The sequence below is a fragment of the Poecile atricapillus genome, chromosome 2 (genome assembly GCF_030490865.1).
Source record: "Poecile atricapillus isolate bPoeAtr1 chromosome 2, bPoeAtr1.hap1, whole genome shotgun sequence".
Lineage (NCBI taxonomy): Eukaryota > Metazoa > Chordata > Aves > Passeriformes > Paridae > Poecile > Poecile atricapillus.
The window spans coordinates 152,254,668-152,269,293 of record NC_081250.1 but is presented as its reverse complement, the minus strand read 5'-3'; the positions used below and the strand labels follow the sequence as shown (position 1 = coordinate 152,269,293).

Genomic DNA, 14,626 nt, shown 5'->3' with positions numbered 1-14,626 from the left:
AGCCTGGCTCCAGAGCAGAGGGGCTCCAGCCTTGGAGCATCTCCATGGCCTCCTCTGGACTTGCTCCAGTAGGTTCCTGCCATCCATGTGCATGTGACTCCAGACCTGGATACAGTATTCCTGATGGGATCTCCTGAGGGCAGACTAGAGGGGTTATGTCCTACCCTTTGCTGTCTCTCTGGACAGGGCTCCTCTCTATCCGGGGCAAACACAGGTTTTGGGGGAGGAAAAAACTCTGGAACTGAAGAGGAGTCTCTAATAAGCTGATTCATTTGGGAGCTTTGACGTGGAGGAGTCAAGAAAGGAGTGTAGGAAGAGAGTTTGGAATTTAAAATTGGAGTGGTGCTAAAGGAAAACAAAACAAAAAAAGAGGCTGAATCAAGAGCTCCACCTTCCTGCCAGCGCTGACCCTCTCCACCTCCTTTCCTCCTGCTTCCTTTTCTCCCCATTCCATGGACTTTGAGAGACTGTGGGAGCTCCTGGAGGCTGCAGGAGGCTGGAAAGATGGGAGGAGGCTGGAAAGATGGGAGGTGCTTTATATGTGGCTGCGGGAACATGTTCCAAACTTCCTGCTTCTCGTCTCCCAAGGAAAAGAGATTTTGGGTGTCACACAACGTGCCTGGGTCTCCGTGATCTGACCTTTCCTGGGATACAGGGAACACTCGGCCACCTGAGCTGGGATTAATGACTTGTTCTTTGCGTGGGAGTTAAAGCTGAACGGAAAAGTACCAAACTCATAGGGGGAGAGGTGTGAGTAGCTCCTTGCTCTCTGCTCCACTCCAATTAACACCAACAACAGGGTGGATTGAATTTCACACGGATTTTTGTCACACTTTGTCACCCAGAGCTAAAACAGGTGTTTGCCACAGGTGCTCCTGGCTCAGATTCCATCTCTCATTGCTCAGATGGTGGAGATTCACTCACCCATCGTTGCTCCAGAGGCTGAGCCACCCGAGCTCAGACCAGTAAAACCTGCTGGTTCCAGGAGCAGCAGCACCCATTTAGCACCAAACCATGAAAGGAAAGCTGCCAAAAAAAACTTCAGTTCACTCGGTAGATAAAGGATGGTGGCACCTTGTATGTGGCCACTCAGGTTCTTTGTAAGGACAAGGTGGAGCTACTCCTGTTGGAATTCAGCTCCTGGGTTTTTCAAGACAATTTACATAAACTGAATTTTTCTCCTTATTTTATTTTCGCCTGGAGGTTTCTTATCCTCAAGCTGGTTGGAATCAAGTGACTACAAACCACGAATTTTTGGAACAGTGAATATTTAAAAATACTGATATTATCCTGAATAGTTCTTCCTTGGGAAATGGGCTGGGAGGAGAGATTTGCATTTTCTTCTCTTGTCAGGAGATGGCAGCGGCAGGGCCCAGTTCTGCCAGTGCGTTCCCTTGGGATGGACTGGGATGGGAGTGCATCCCAGGACCTCAAGCCCCTTCTCCTAGGGGACATGATGGAGAAAGGACTTCATTTGGAACCCCTGGACCAGGAATGAATCCATCCCACACCTCTCTTTGACCCTTCTCCATGGCAGATGCTATGGGGCCCCCTGAGCCCTCCCTTCCCAGCCTGTTTCACAGGCTGAAAAATTCCATCTCTAATAGCTCCTCGTGTTGCCTGGGGTTAAATCCATCTTCCAAACCAAATGAAATGTTTGGATCACAGGGACATGGAGGGATAGCTCAGAGAACTGAGTTCTGCCGTGGCTGGGATCTGGTTGGGCAGGGAGAGGGGGTAGATCAGGACAGGTGGTGTTGTGGGCATTTGGTAACAGCCTGATCAGATGGGAGTGGATAAGGCCTTTTCCAGACCTCTGGAACATGCCTCACATTCCCAACTGCCTTCTTTTATTGTGAAGCCATTCCCTCTTGTCCTGCCACTCCAGGCCCTTATCCGAAGTCCCTCTCCAGCTCTTCTCTTAGGCACTGGAAAGTGCTCTTAGTTCTCCTCAGAGCCTTTTCTTCTCCAGGCAGAAAAATCCCAATTCAGCCTTTCCTCATAGGAGAGGCGTTGTTTTCCTCACCTTTCCCAGGGAGAAATGTTCTGGGGGTCACAAAGTTTGGGATCAGAAACACGTTCCTGAAATCTTCAAGCATCTGGGGGCCGTACCTGGGCTGTTTTTGGTGCAGGACACAGTGAGCCTCTCACCTGGGCAGGGGAATCTTCATTTAAGTTTTCTACTGGTTTGGGGAGCTCCCAGCAGCCAAAAATGTGGATATTTCCAGCTCCAGTGCCAAGCTCTGCAGGATTAGAGGGAGATGAAAAGGGCCTGGAGGCAAAGCTGGTACTTTTCAGTTGGGTTATTTAGTGTTTTACACGTGTTGTCCTTGTTCTTCCCTTCTGGGTCAGCGAGAAGTGACTCAGGTAGGAAAGTATCTCTTGTTCCTTGGATTAAGTCGGGAATGAAGGCAGGGGATAATTAAGGCAGGTGACAGCTACACTGAGTGAGTGATTTACATTCCTGCATCATTAACAATGCCTTGGGAAGGCTGGATGGAGCAAATCATCTCCAAATAAGTGATTGCTGCCTCAGTCAGAGTTGATGGGAAGGGAGAATTTCTCAGCTTGGAAGCAGAAAGAACAAAAGGGAGTGAGAAAAGAATTGATAGGGAAGGAATTAAAATTCCCACTAGTTATAAATATATGATCAATCCTTTCTATGCACGTCATAGCCACACTTTAGGAATTATTAACGCCTCTAAGATTCCCCCGTGGGATTGCTGCTGTATCCATGTGCTGGCCACTGGCCAGGGAAGCGATGGATGTGAAGGTCTCGCCCAGAAAGAGTTAAGAGCCACACAGAGGTTAATATAAATAATAACCTGGAGATAAGAGGTACCTGCATGGAATTCAGAGAGGGAGAAAAACAGGTTGGGAAAAAAAATAAAAAAGGCAGGTGAAGGATTATCTGGAGGGAACAGGACTCCTTATAAAAATAAATCATCTTGTTCCTGCCTTCTTGTCCTGGGGAACATCCAAGGCCTCTCTGAGCCCCAGGAGCTGCTCACAACACATGGCTGGGGTGGAGAGGGGGACACAGAGAGGTCTGGTGGGAATCTGGGATGAGCAGCAGAGTTAAGGAGCCCTTTGTGGGGTGGTCTGACCTGTCTGCCCTGGCTCTGGCTTTAATAACATTCTCTCAGGTCTCTGTTGGAGCCAGGAGACAACAGAACCCTGGGATGCACCAAAAAGTGTGACCAGCAGGTCCAGGGGAGGGATTCCCTCCCTCTGCTCCACTCCCTCTAGGTCTCACCTGGATTCTGTATCCAGCTCTGAGGGCCTCAGCACAAGGACCTGGAGCTGCTGGAGCGAGTCCAGAGGAGACCATGGAGATGCTCCAAGGGCTGGAGCCCCTCTGCTCTGGAGCCAGGCTGGGAGAGCTGGAAATGTCCAGCCTGGAGAAGGGAAGGCTCCAGGGAGACCTCAGAGCCCCTTCCAGTGCCTAAAGGGGCTCCAGGAGAGCTGGAGAGGAACTTGGGATTAGGAATGGAGGGACAGGATACAGGGAATGGCTTCCCACTGCCAGAGGGCAGGGAGAAATGGGATATTGGGGAGGAATTCTTGGCTGTGAGGGTGGTGAGGCCCTGGAATTCCCAGAGAAGCTGTGGCTGCCCAATCCCTTCAAAGCCAGGTTGGACAGGGCTTGGATTAACGTGGGACAAATGGAAGTTGTCACTGCCCATGGCAGGGGTTTGGAATGAGATCACCTTGAAGGTCCCATCCAAGCCAAACCATTCCATGATCCTTTGTCCCAGCTCAGTGCCGAGGTGAAAACCAGTGTGGAGAGAGCTGCCAAACTTCCTGCATCCATCTGCAGCTCCAATCTGTGTCAAACCCAGCTGCTCCCAGGTGTGAGAGCCACAGCTCTGCTCAGCTGGGTCCTTCGAGCCTATGGCTTGTCCCACCGAGAGAACACATGTCCTTTCCCGGAGGGCACCTTCCAGAAGCTCAGTTTTGGGAATCTCCTGACCTTTACACACTCCAGAGGCTTGGGAGAGGGATGAAATGTCTCCAAAGCTGTGCCAATGTAATGGTTTTCAAGCCAGGCAGAGACACGTTGGATCCTGGCCATGCATTGTAGGGGATTATAGTAAAATCAATTAGGAGGAATAAGGCTGCTGTGACTAATGAGCTAATGAGTGGTGCCTTAGTGAAAATGGCTCTAAAAGAGCTGCAGGGTTGGATTCCTGACTTGTTATTCATAGGGATAGGCTAGAGTCAGGCTTGGCATCCTTTATTCTTTACTTTGCTTTTCCAGCATTCTCTTTAACCTTTGAAGACATTCCTCATCAGTGGAGGAGATGGAGAAGGGCACGGATACCTGTTTAATTCCTCTCTTTCTGGTGCAAGACCCTCAGCTCCAGAGAATTTTGGTTTCTGTGAAAGCCAGGTGGGGACTGTGATGTCCCAGAGGTGAAATTCATGGTGATTTAACACCTGGAATCTTCCCAGCAGCAGTTCAGTGCTCAGAGAAACCCATCCTTGCTGCTCCCGTGAGTGCCTTTCATCCCTGACCCGTGGAGCTGCTGGAGCCAGTCCAGAGGAGTCCATGGAGATGCTCCAAGGGCTGGATGCTCCAGAGCCAGGCTGGGAGAGCTGGGAATGTCCAGCCTGCAGAAAGGAAAGCTCCAGGGAGCCCTCAGAGCCTCTTCCAGTGCCTCAAGGGGCTCCAGGAGAGCTGGAGAGGGACTTTGGGAAAGGGGTGGATGGACAGCACACAGGGAATGGCTTTAAACAGGAATAAGGTACAGTTAAATGGGAGATTGAGAAGAAATCCTTCCTTGTGAGGGTGGTGAGGGGCTGGGATGGAATTCCTAGAGCTGTTGTGGCTTCCCCATCCCCGAAGGCAACCAAGACCAGGCTGGACAACGTCTGGAGCAGCCTGGGATAGTGGAAGATGTCCCTGCCCATGGAAAGGTTTGGAATGGGATGAACTTTAAATCCTCTTCCAACAAAAGCTTAGCACCAGCCCATGACAGTGTCATGTCAGCACCTCTCCACCCTTAAATCCAACCCCATCTTTCCCTCCTGCATCTGCCTGCTCTGGAAGTTTGGGATTCATAGGAGATAACACCAAGGGCTGATTACAGTAATGAATATGGAGAGTTCAAAATAATTAAGTCAAGAAGGCTCTCAGTGCCTGAAGCTCTTGGTCCCTGAAACTCTGCCCTGGAGGCGGATGGGGAATTTCAGGATTTGCAATGGAATTGGGCAGCCTGGGAGGCTGTGGGATTTGGAGATTTCCAGGCTGGATGAAAGTGAAGCAGGTCTGATGAAGATGCTTTCCCCCTGAGACTGCCTCAGCTGGTGAGGTAGGACAGGGTTTTACACAGGATTTCCGGGCTGGAAGTAAACATTTGGCTGAACTTTTCCTTTTATTTATGACAACAAACTAATCTGAAGTGAGAGAATTGTATTAATTTCCCTTTGAACAGATACATTAAATAAAGTATATGTATATATATTTAAAAATATAAATATTTTTAATATTTAAATTCCATCTCGTGACAAGGCAAATTTATGCAGATTTTTTTTATTTTTTTTTTTCTGTAATTAGTGGGAACCCCCCCAATAGAACAGGTTGTGGTTTCTAACAAAATAACAAAAGGAATTCAACAGAACAATATTTGAATGTTCTCATTAGTTCTTGTTTTGTTTTTGTTTTTTTTTTTGGTTTTTTGTTTTTTTTTGATGAGTTGCCAGCCCGCAAAGCAGCAGCACAGGGCGTGCATAAAAGAGGAAACATTTCAGGACTCAGATAAGATCAACTGAAACCATAAACAAGGTGTGTTGACACCCCCAAAACCACCCTCCGGAGCAAAGGAGGGAGCAGGATTTAGAACAGGGTGGTGGCGGAGATTCTTCCATCCAAGATTTTCTAAGGGCAGGGAGGTCACATTTCAGCTGTGCAGGTGAAACCAATCATTTAACACACATTGTTTGAGGCCACTTAATACCAGGAACCAGAAGCCACACCCCATCCATGGTTCTTTTCTTTTCTTTTTTCCCCTACGAACTAGGAAAACACCATCAGAGGATTTTGCCTTTTTAATAGGATTATGACATTTTCTGCTGAACACGAGGAAAGCCAGGCCTGGAATATACCTAAATGTCTCTCCCTAGGTAATTTTTGGGGCTGGAAATAACTGCTTAGCCCTCATAATCCACATAATTACTGTATTAGAGAAGCAACTGTGAAAACAATCTGTCGGAATTTCTGAGGATGGAAGTCACCCAGAAGTGGTGTTTGGTAAAGCAGCAGGAATTGCTGAAATGCTGAGACCACTTTTAGATGGGATATTAGGGATAAATTCTTCCCTTTTAGGGTGGTGAGGCCCTGGAATGGATTTTGAGAGAAGCTGTGGCTTCCCCATTCCTGGAAGTGTCCAAGGCCAGGTTGGACAGGGCTTGGAGCAGCCTGGGATAGTGGAAGTTGTCCCTGTCCATGGCAGGGGGTTGGAACTGGATGGTCTTTAAATCCCCTTCCAACCCAAGCCATTCCATGATTCAGGAGTTTTAGATCTGGAGAGGTGATGACTTCATTTTTCATCCAGCATTCCTAGAAAAACTTTTAACCTTTCAAGGCAGGATAAGACAAATTGGCGTCTAATCACACCAGGGAAAGTTTAGATTGGATATTAGGAAAAAAATTATTTGCAGAAAGGGTTGTCAGGCATTGGAACATGCTCCAGGGTAGTGATGGAGTCACAGCTGTGGAAGTGCTCAAAAAACCTGTGGATGTGGCACTTGAGGACAGGGTTTAGTGGAGAAAATGGTGGTGGTGCTGGTTTGACTCTGAATGTGATGGTCCTGACATCTTTCCCAACCTTATTGATTCTTTAATTCCAAGAGTTCAGGTGAATAACTTTGAATAAAATTCCTTCAGTGTTGGAATAGCAAAGTTTGGGGGGATATCTCCAACACCATCTTGGATTCAACTTTCCCCGTTCCTTAGTGAAAATCTGTGTTGGGAAGGTGCCCGGCATAGCCACCAAAAGGCTCTTCCAGTTTTTGCAATTCCACACTTAGACTTTCTTGTCCCATGTTGGAGGAGGATTTCCTAGCACGGAGCTGGCTTGAGGTGCAGGGAAATCCAGCAGATGCCTGGGGCAGCAGGGTTGGGAATGGAAAAAGTGTTTGGGGAGCAAAAAAGTCGTGAACTTGCAACCACACAGAGCAGAGGGGCTTCTCCATTCCATTCTTCCTTGGTAATGAACGTGAGAGATTCCTTTGGCCCAAACTTTCGGGTCCTGGTCCTGTTTTTTCACTTTTTCCAGTGAGTGAGGGATTAAAAGTCAGATTTTCACTTCTAGACCAGGCTGTACAAGGCTTGGAGAAGCCTGGTCTAGTGAAAGGTATCCCTGCTCATGGAGGGGGTTTGGAATGAGATGATCCCTTCCAATCCAAACCATTCCATATTTCTCTTCCTCCTGATAAACTCTGCACCCCACTGAAGGTGAAAACACAGAGGGGAAAAATCCATGAGGTTCAATTCCTTGATGCTCACACCCACCTAGGCTTTTTTACCCAGGATTTCTTGAAACCACTCCAAAAAAGGAGAGGAAATATTCCCAAGCTGCAGGACAAGACCTGAGCACCAGGATGCTTTCACACTCTGGCCCTTCCACATCCAGCTTAACCAATCCCAGCCATTGTCCACCCTGAGAAAACAAATTTTCCTCTTCAAGGAAAATGAAAAGAGATGACGGAGTAGAAGAGGTGGGGCCTGCTTTGGAGCTCCTACAATTCATTTATAGCTCAATGACACTTGTTTTTCTAGTAGATTTGGATCTGGAGACGGAATCAGTGCATGCCAAATCCCAGGACGTGTGGCATCGGTGGAGAGTGGTGACAACCCAGTGACCAGACAACGAGGGCTGTGCAAGATGAAGGTGTTTCTGTCTCTTCTGTTGGCTGCTGTCACTTGCCTGGATTTGGGTGAGTTCCTGCTTGGATTTATCCAGACTCCTTCAGGAGATGCAGTGTGATGGAATAGGATGTGCCCCGCTCCCTCTGAAAGTCTCAGACTTTAGGCAGTTTTCAGGGAAAAAAAAAAAAAAAAGAAAAATCTGTCTTTGGAATATTTCAGGATGGTGCTGGTGTCATTGGGATTGTCAGGTCAGGCTCTTTAGGGAGTTTCACAAGGCAAAGTGTGATTAAACCATGTCATTTCTTTAATGCAAATTCCCACTTTCACTTTTTCCATGTTTGTGCTCAATCTCACTTTTTTTTTTTTTTTTTTCTAACATTATTTTTAACTTTCTGTACCTTTTTTGATACGCAGCCCTGGATGTCAGTTCCATGCAGCGTGTGTGGGAGCTCTCCAAAAATGTTACATGTAGGATTTATCCAATTTTAGCTGTTAGAAATGGGAAAGATGAGTTGGGACACTGCTGGTGGCCCGGGTACTCCAGGGTTGATGTTTATCATAACATCATGGAATGGTTTGGGTTAGGAGGGACCTTAAAGATCAAAGAGAAGCACTGGAACAGGTCACCCTAAAAAGTTGTGGATGCTCATTCCTGGAAGTGTCCAAGGGCTTGGAGCATCCTGGTCCAGTGGAAAGTGGTGCTGCCCATGGCAGGGGGTGGAATTCCATGATCATAAAGGTCCCTTCCAACCCAAACCGTTCTGTGATTCCATTCCATGATTCCATGATCCTCCCTCCATCCTTTCTCTCCCTTGTTTCTACCACCACACCAATTTTGTGGACAAAAATTGATGATCCCAAGCTTTGTTGGATGTCCAAGGTAATTCATGATCAGGATCAATCCAGGATCTGTGACTGTTTATCGGGATATTCTCAAATCCAAACAGTGCCCGGTCTGATTTTATCTGTGCCTGTCTATGGAGCTGTGTTAGGATTTTTTTACTCCTATTTATTTCCTTCTCATGCAAGGACGTTTTTGGTCCTCGCTCCTTGAGCAGACTCTGCAGGGGAGAAACAGGTGGTGGCTTGTTTGGTTTTCTTTTCAGAGAGGAACACAAATCCTGTGGGTTGTATTTGTCCAGCATCATGAAATGTGAGACTGAGAACGATGCTTCCTCCTAAAGATGACTTTCCCAACTGTCAGATGTGGAATTAGTGCAAACAAAGCATCAGGTCACAATGGCGAAGCAAGGGAATAAAGTTTGCTTTAGCAGGAAAATTGCTGTGTTTGTTTAAAAAAGGGATTTTTTCTGGTTCATTAATTAGGATGGTGTCTATTTTCACTCCGTGACTTGTTTGCCTGAGCCTGCTGACATCCCATTGGAGCTGTGCTGGAAGGAGCTGAATAATTTCTCCTTTTTAGTGAGGTTTACAATAATTTCATCAGGATTGTCACACAGACAGGATGACAGGGACTTCCCAGACTAAAGAGGGGCTGCTGGGGTGTGATGGCACCAAAATACATCAGTGTGGTTGTAACACACACTTTGAGGTGTCTGCTGGGGGGTGGAAGAAAGCACCTAGAGGAGATGACCCATGTTGAATTCCTCAGAAAAACCCACAGAGAGCAAAATTCCCTGAAAAACTTGTCAAAACCAGCTTTTTTTGGTGATAGGGAACACCAGGCGCTGTTTTGATTTGATGTCTTTGTCTCAGAGTGTTCTGTGTCACAAAAATCTGGGGTGATTTTCTCCAAAGTTTCTCCATCTCAGAAGACTTTAGTCACTGAAGGATTTGGGCTGTGCTTATTCTGTGGTTGTAGGAGCTGAGAATCCCCTGCAGCTCTCAAGGGCTTTACAGCTCAACAGGGATGAGGAACATCTCTGAAGTAGTCAGGGAAAAGGCAGGAGGAGCTGGCTCAGGACGGATTTGGAGTCTTGAGAAACAAATTTTGTGTCTGTGGTCTCTGCCTAGAGCAGAACTTGTCACATGCAATCCATTCATGGTGCTGCTGTCTGGTTTAATTCTTTTCTGTGAGGGGGGTGAGGCCCTGGAATGGAATTCCCAGAGAAGCTGTGGCTGCCCCATCCCTGGAAGTGTCCAAGGCCAGGTTGGACAGGGTTTGGAGCAACCTGGGATAGTGGAAGGTGTCCCTGCCCATGACAGGGGTCTGGAACTGGAAGACTTTAAGGTCCCTTCCAACCCAAACTGTTCCATTATTTAAAATAACATTCTTCTCAAAACCCCAGAATCTCAGGACAAGGGGGAGTGTTGTGCTCATTTTGTTCTCGTGGCTTCAGTGAATTTGATGGAGACAAATTCCTCCTGTCTGGGCCACCCTCCCAGCCTTTGGGAAGAGCTGGCAGAGTGGGTGGCAGCAGAGGAAATTCTCAGTGCTGCAACTCAGGTCCAACTCCGACTTTTTGGTGTGTGTATCCAGATCCTTCACCAAGGGGACAAACCTGACCAAGCTGACAAATTCCTGTGATAAAGTGACTGACCCAGTAGACAAGGGATGAGCTGTGGATATTTTCTACCTGGAGTTCAGGAAGGACTTTGATGCTCTTTCCTATAAGATCATGGAATCAGGGGATGGTTTGGGTTGGAAGGGACCTACAGACCATCCAGTTCCACCCCCTGCCATGGGCAGGGCAGGGACACCTTCCACTACCCCAGGTTGCTCCAAGCCCTGTCCAGCCTGGCCTTGGACACTTCCAGGGATGGGGGGGTCCAAAATCTCTTTAGGAAATCTGTTCCAAGATCCTCATGGACAAGCAGGTGAGGCATGGGCTGGGTGGACATCTCTCTTCTGAGGAAAAGACTTCTCAGGCTGGAGAAGAGAAGGTTCAGATTGGGAACTGTATAAATGTCTGTGAATTCCTGAAGAGGAGAGAGACAGGCTCATTTCTGTGATTCCCAGTGCCAGGACCAGGCAGAGGACACAAACTGAAACACAGGAAACCTCAGGAAACACCTTATGACTGTGAGGTTGACTGAGCAGTGGCAGAGCTTTCCCAGGGAAGCTGTGGAATCTCCATCCTTGGAGACACTAAAACCACACCTGGACAAGAGGCTGGTCCTGCTTGAGGGCAGGAATTGGACTGGTGGAGCTCCAGAGGCCCCTTCCAACCTTCCCTATTCTGAGATTCTGGGAGTCTGGGATCTCTTTCTGACACTCTGCTCAAGTCAAGGAGACAGGTAGATCCAGAAAACAGAGAAATAAATCAGCTCAAGCTCTTTCCTGTGTCACGGGGTCTCCTGTGCTTATGGCTCTGTCTTGTTTGACTCATCACAAGGGGTCTGAACCTGACCTGAGGCTGTGCTTTGACCACCAGACCTTTGTGTTTCTCATTCCCATCACTCCAAACACCTTCGAGTATTCCATTCCCATTCTCCGCATGATTATTTTTGAAAATCCCTCCTGAGAGATACCTGGAGGGGCACAGACAGAACCCACACTGAGGCCATCCTCATGTTTTCCCTCCTCCTGTTTTCCCTCCTCACAGGACACTCCTTGCAGTGTTACACGTGCAGGGATTTGACCCCAGTTGAGAAGTGCCTGACAATTGAGAACTGCACGGGGTCTGACTTCATATGCAAGACCACGATGTATTCCGAGGAGGATGGTAAGGGAAATTCCTTCTTTATCCATGCTTTTAACAGGAATCAGTGTTTCGACAGTGCTGGTGTGGAGACTGGTTCCTCTTTCCGCTTAAAGATGGAAAAGAACTCCCGTGGGATCTCCAGCTCTCCTGCTGTTGTGGGAAGCTCTGTTTGTGTGAGGAAATATTTGGTGAATGCAAGCTCCTGGTTATTAATGCTCAGAAATAAGATTTTAACTTTTTGCAAGACCATGTGGTGATAGGAAAACAGGGAATAGCTTTAAACCTAAACAGGGTGAGTTTATATTGGATATAAGGAAGAAATTCTTCTCTGTGAGGGTGGGGAGGCCCTAGCAGAGGTTTCCCAGAGAAGCTGTGGCTGCCCCATCCTGGGAAGTGTCCAAGGCCAGGTTGGACAGGGCTTGGAGCAATTTGGGTTAGTGGAAAGTGTCCCAAGGTTGGAATTTGATGATCTTTAAATTCCTTTCCAACTCAAACCATTCTATAATTTTATGACACCAACTCCTGGTCATCAGAAGACAAAAGAGAATGGTGATGCTGACCTCTGTTTTCCCCAGTCCTAACCATTCCTGCTTTTTTTTCTTTGCCATAGTTTATCCCCCCACAGGAGTCTCAGTTGTCACCAAGATGTGCTCCTCCTCCTGCGTCCCCTCCGACCTGGATGGCATCGGGATGACACATCCTGTCACCTGCTGTTACTCTGACCTGTGCAACTTCGATGGCGCAGCAAGCTTGAGGATCAGCGTTGTGCCGGTTGGGATCCTGGCAAGTTCCCTCTGTGCCTTTTTCTGGACTAGACTGTGAGGGGATGATGGGAGCCATTTATTCTGAAAATTCCGTGAAGAAAATAACCCCCCACCAGCCCAGCTTTCTATGTGGATGCCTCATGAACAACACTCAACAGCTCCCAAAAATCATCATTGCTTTTTTTTTTTTTTTTTTTTTTTTTTAATATCCACACTTCTCCCACAGCTAAGAGAGATGCAAAACTCAGGAAGGCACAACTGAATTTTTTAACTGATCTTTCAACAACTCCCACAAAATTAAATGTGGAATTTCTTCGTTGTGCTTGTCTGGTTGGGTTTGAAGTAAAAAAATTCAAACGTGTGAAGTATATTTAAGGCAAAAAACCTTGAGAAGAGCCTTCCCTACTGCCTTAGAGCAGGTCCTCTCCAACCCATCATTTTCTGCTGTTCTTCCTAGATCTTCTTCTTTGTACCCAAAAAAATTATGGAGACATTTCTGTGTCCAAAATATGAGGCAGGAGACTGAACTTCCCATGCCAATGATCTGTTCTGGGGAGGTTAAAATCTCATGTTCTCTGTACCCTTTCGAGAAGAATAAAAAAAATCTTGTGCTAAAGCTATTGTAATCACATTTAATTTTCATTTTTTTTTATTTCCATACTCCATCTTTCATTATTGTTTAACAGTTAACAGAGCTGGGTTTTGGGGTCAGTCACACAGCAGATGGGTGAGACATTTTCCATTATCCCTCACTGGAAGTGACTTTCCACCAACATTTCTTCCATCTGCTCCCCTTGCACAAATCTATCTTTACTGGGAATATTGAATTTTCCCTGAATTTGGAGATGAGTGAGGATGACTCTTCCCCCTTGCTGTAATCCTCCAGCGCATCATCCGCAATTCCTGGTGTGTTTCTCCAGGCTTCTACATTTTGTTCCCTCCCATTCTGGTTCTGCATTTTCCCATAATTGCCTTTCCAAGGTCCAGCAAAAATATCCTCCTTCAATCCTGATATTTCTGATAATCAACCCAAACGTGATATAAACTCTTCCATGGGGCACATGTGGTCTCCAGGAGAGGTGGTACAATTCCCATCCTTGGAAGCTTGGATGAAGTCCTGAGAAACCTGGGCTGACCTCAAAATTGGGAGCTTGGACCAGGAACTTGGATCAGGAACATCCTGAGGTTGCCTTTCCAGGCTGAGCTCCCTGTGAATCGTGATCCCACTGGGATCACTGGAACACAAACACCGTCATTTCCAGACATTCCACAAGGAACATCCACTGGGAAGAAATTCTTCCCTGCGAGGATGATGAAGCCCTGCCACAGGTTGCCCAGAGAAGCCGTGGCTGACCCATCTCTGGAAGTGTTCCAGGCCAGGTTGGAGGGGCTTGGAGCAACCTGGGACAGTGGAAGGAGTCCCTGCCCATGGCTGGGGTTGGAATGAGATAATCTTGAAGGTTCCTTTCAACCCAAACCATTCCATGATTCCATGAAACTCTGAAAGCTCCTTGATGGGGATTTCTCCAGCTCTGCCCAAAGTGACAGATCCTGGAGCCAAGTGGGTTGACCCAAGAGGTGCCACCTGGGAGAAAACCGGGAAGTCCCAACATTGTCCCACAATTTCATTTGGGGTAAGCGATGAAATTGTTCCTTCAGCCCTACCATTTATGACTCCTGAACCACTGAGAATTTTTTGAGGTCCCCACCCTCCAAGAATCATCAGACATGGCTGATTGCTCTCAGGTGGCTGAGCTGGAGCGGCTCCGTAGCCACCGTTGCTTGGAGAAGCTGCGTGTGGTGGAGCTGATCTTCCCCTCCCTTTATTGGCCACGGATGCTTCACCCCTTTGATGTCTGGCCAGTTTGGCAGCGTGTTTCCCACATTCCGGCTGTTCCCCGCAGAGATCATGGCTGAGGGGGGAGATCTGGTCTGAAAGGCAGAAAATCTGTGTGGGTGAGGCTTTGGAGTCACTCCCCCTGGACGGAAGTGGAGCTTGTGGTTAAACATCAACCTGAACCTCTCTGTGGTTTGTATCTTTTCTGGTATAAAAATTAATATATTAATATATATTTTTCACCTGGTGTGAAGCTGTCCTCAACTTCCTGCTTCTGGAAATGTCTCTGATTATTTATTTCCCCCAAGAGCCACAGAAGGATTTTTTTTTTGGTTCATTTTTGCTGAAATTTAATTTCCTCCCCATCCAGTTGACCTCCAGGACCATCTGTTTTTTCTGATCCTCCTCATTCCTGGGGGCTGCTGAAAGCTCTCTCTGAAGGTTTCTCTGCATTTGTTTAGGAATGAGTCTTTTGCTCCTTTTTTCTCTCCCAAGCTCTCCCAACCCTTTTTGCCTCTTCTCCTGTCATGGTGGATCTTTGGGAGAG

At 47.3% G+C, this 14,626-nt stretch overlaps 1 protein-coding gene across 2 annotated transcripts; it reads left to right on the top strand.

The window, feature by feature from the left end:
- The first annotated feature begins 2,189 nt into the window (after window positions 1-2,189).
- Window positions 2,190-12,812, top strand: LOC131575116 (ly6/PLAUR domain-containing protein 2-like). Of its 2 annotated transcripts, none has more exons than XM_058830162.1 (4): window positions 2,190-2,367; window positions 7,787-7,941; window positions 11,380-11,499; window positions 12,089-12,812. In XM_058830162.1, the coding sequence occupies exons 2-4, from the start codon at window positions 7,890-7,892 to the stop codon at window positions 12,298-12,300; spliced, it is 384 nt and encodes a 127-aa protein (XP_058686145.1). In that variant the 5' UTR covers window positions 2,190-2,367; window positions 7,787-7,889; the 3' UTR covers window positions 12,301-12,812. The 2 variants fall into 2 exon arrangements, with proteins under 2 accessions (XP_058686145.1, XP_058686147.1); XM_058830164.1 differs by having other exon boundaries at window positions 7,784-7,941.
- Window positions 12,813-14,626: the final 1,814 nt, after the last annotated feature.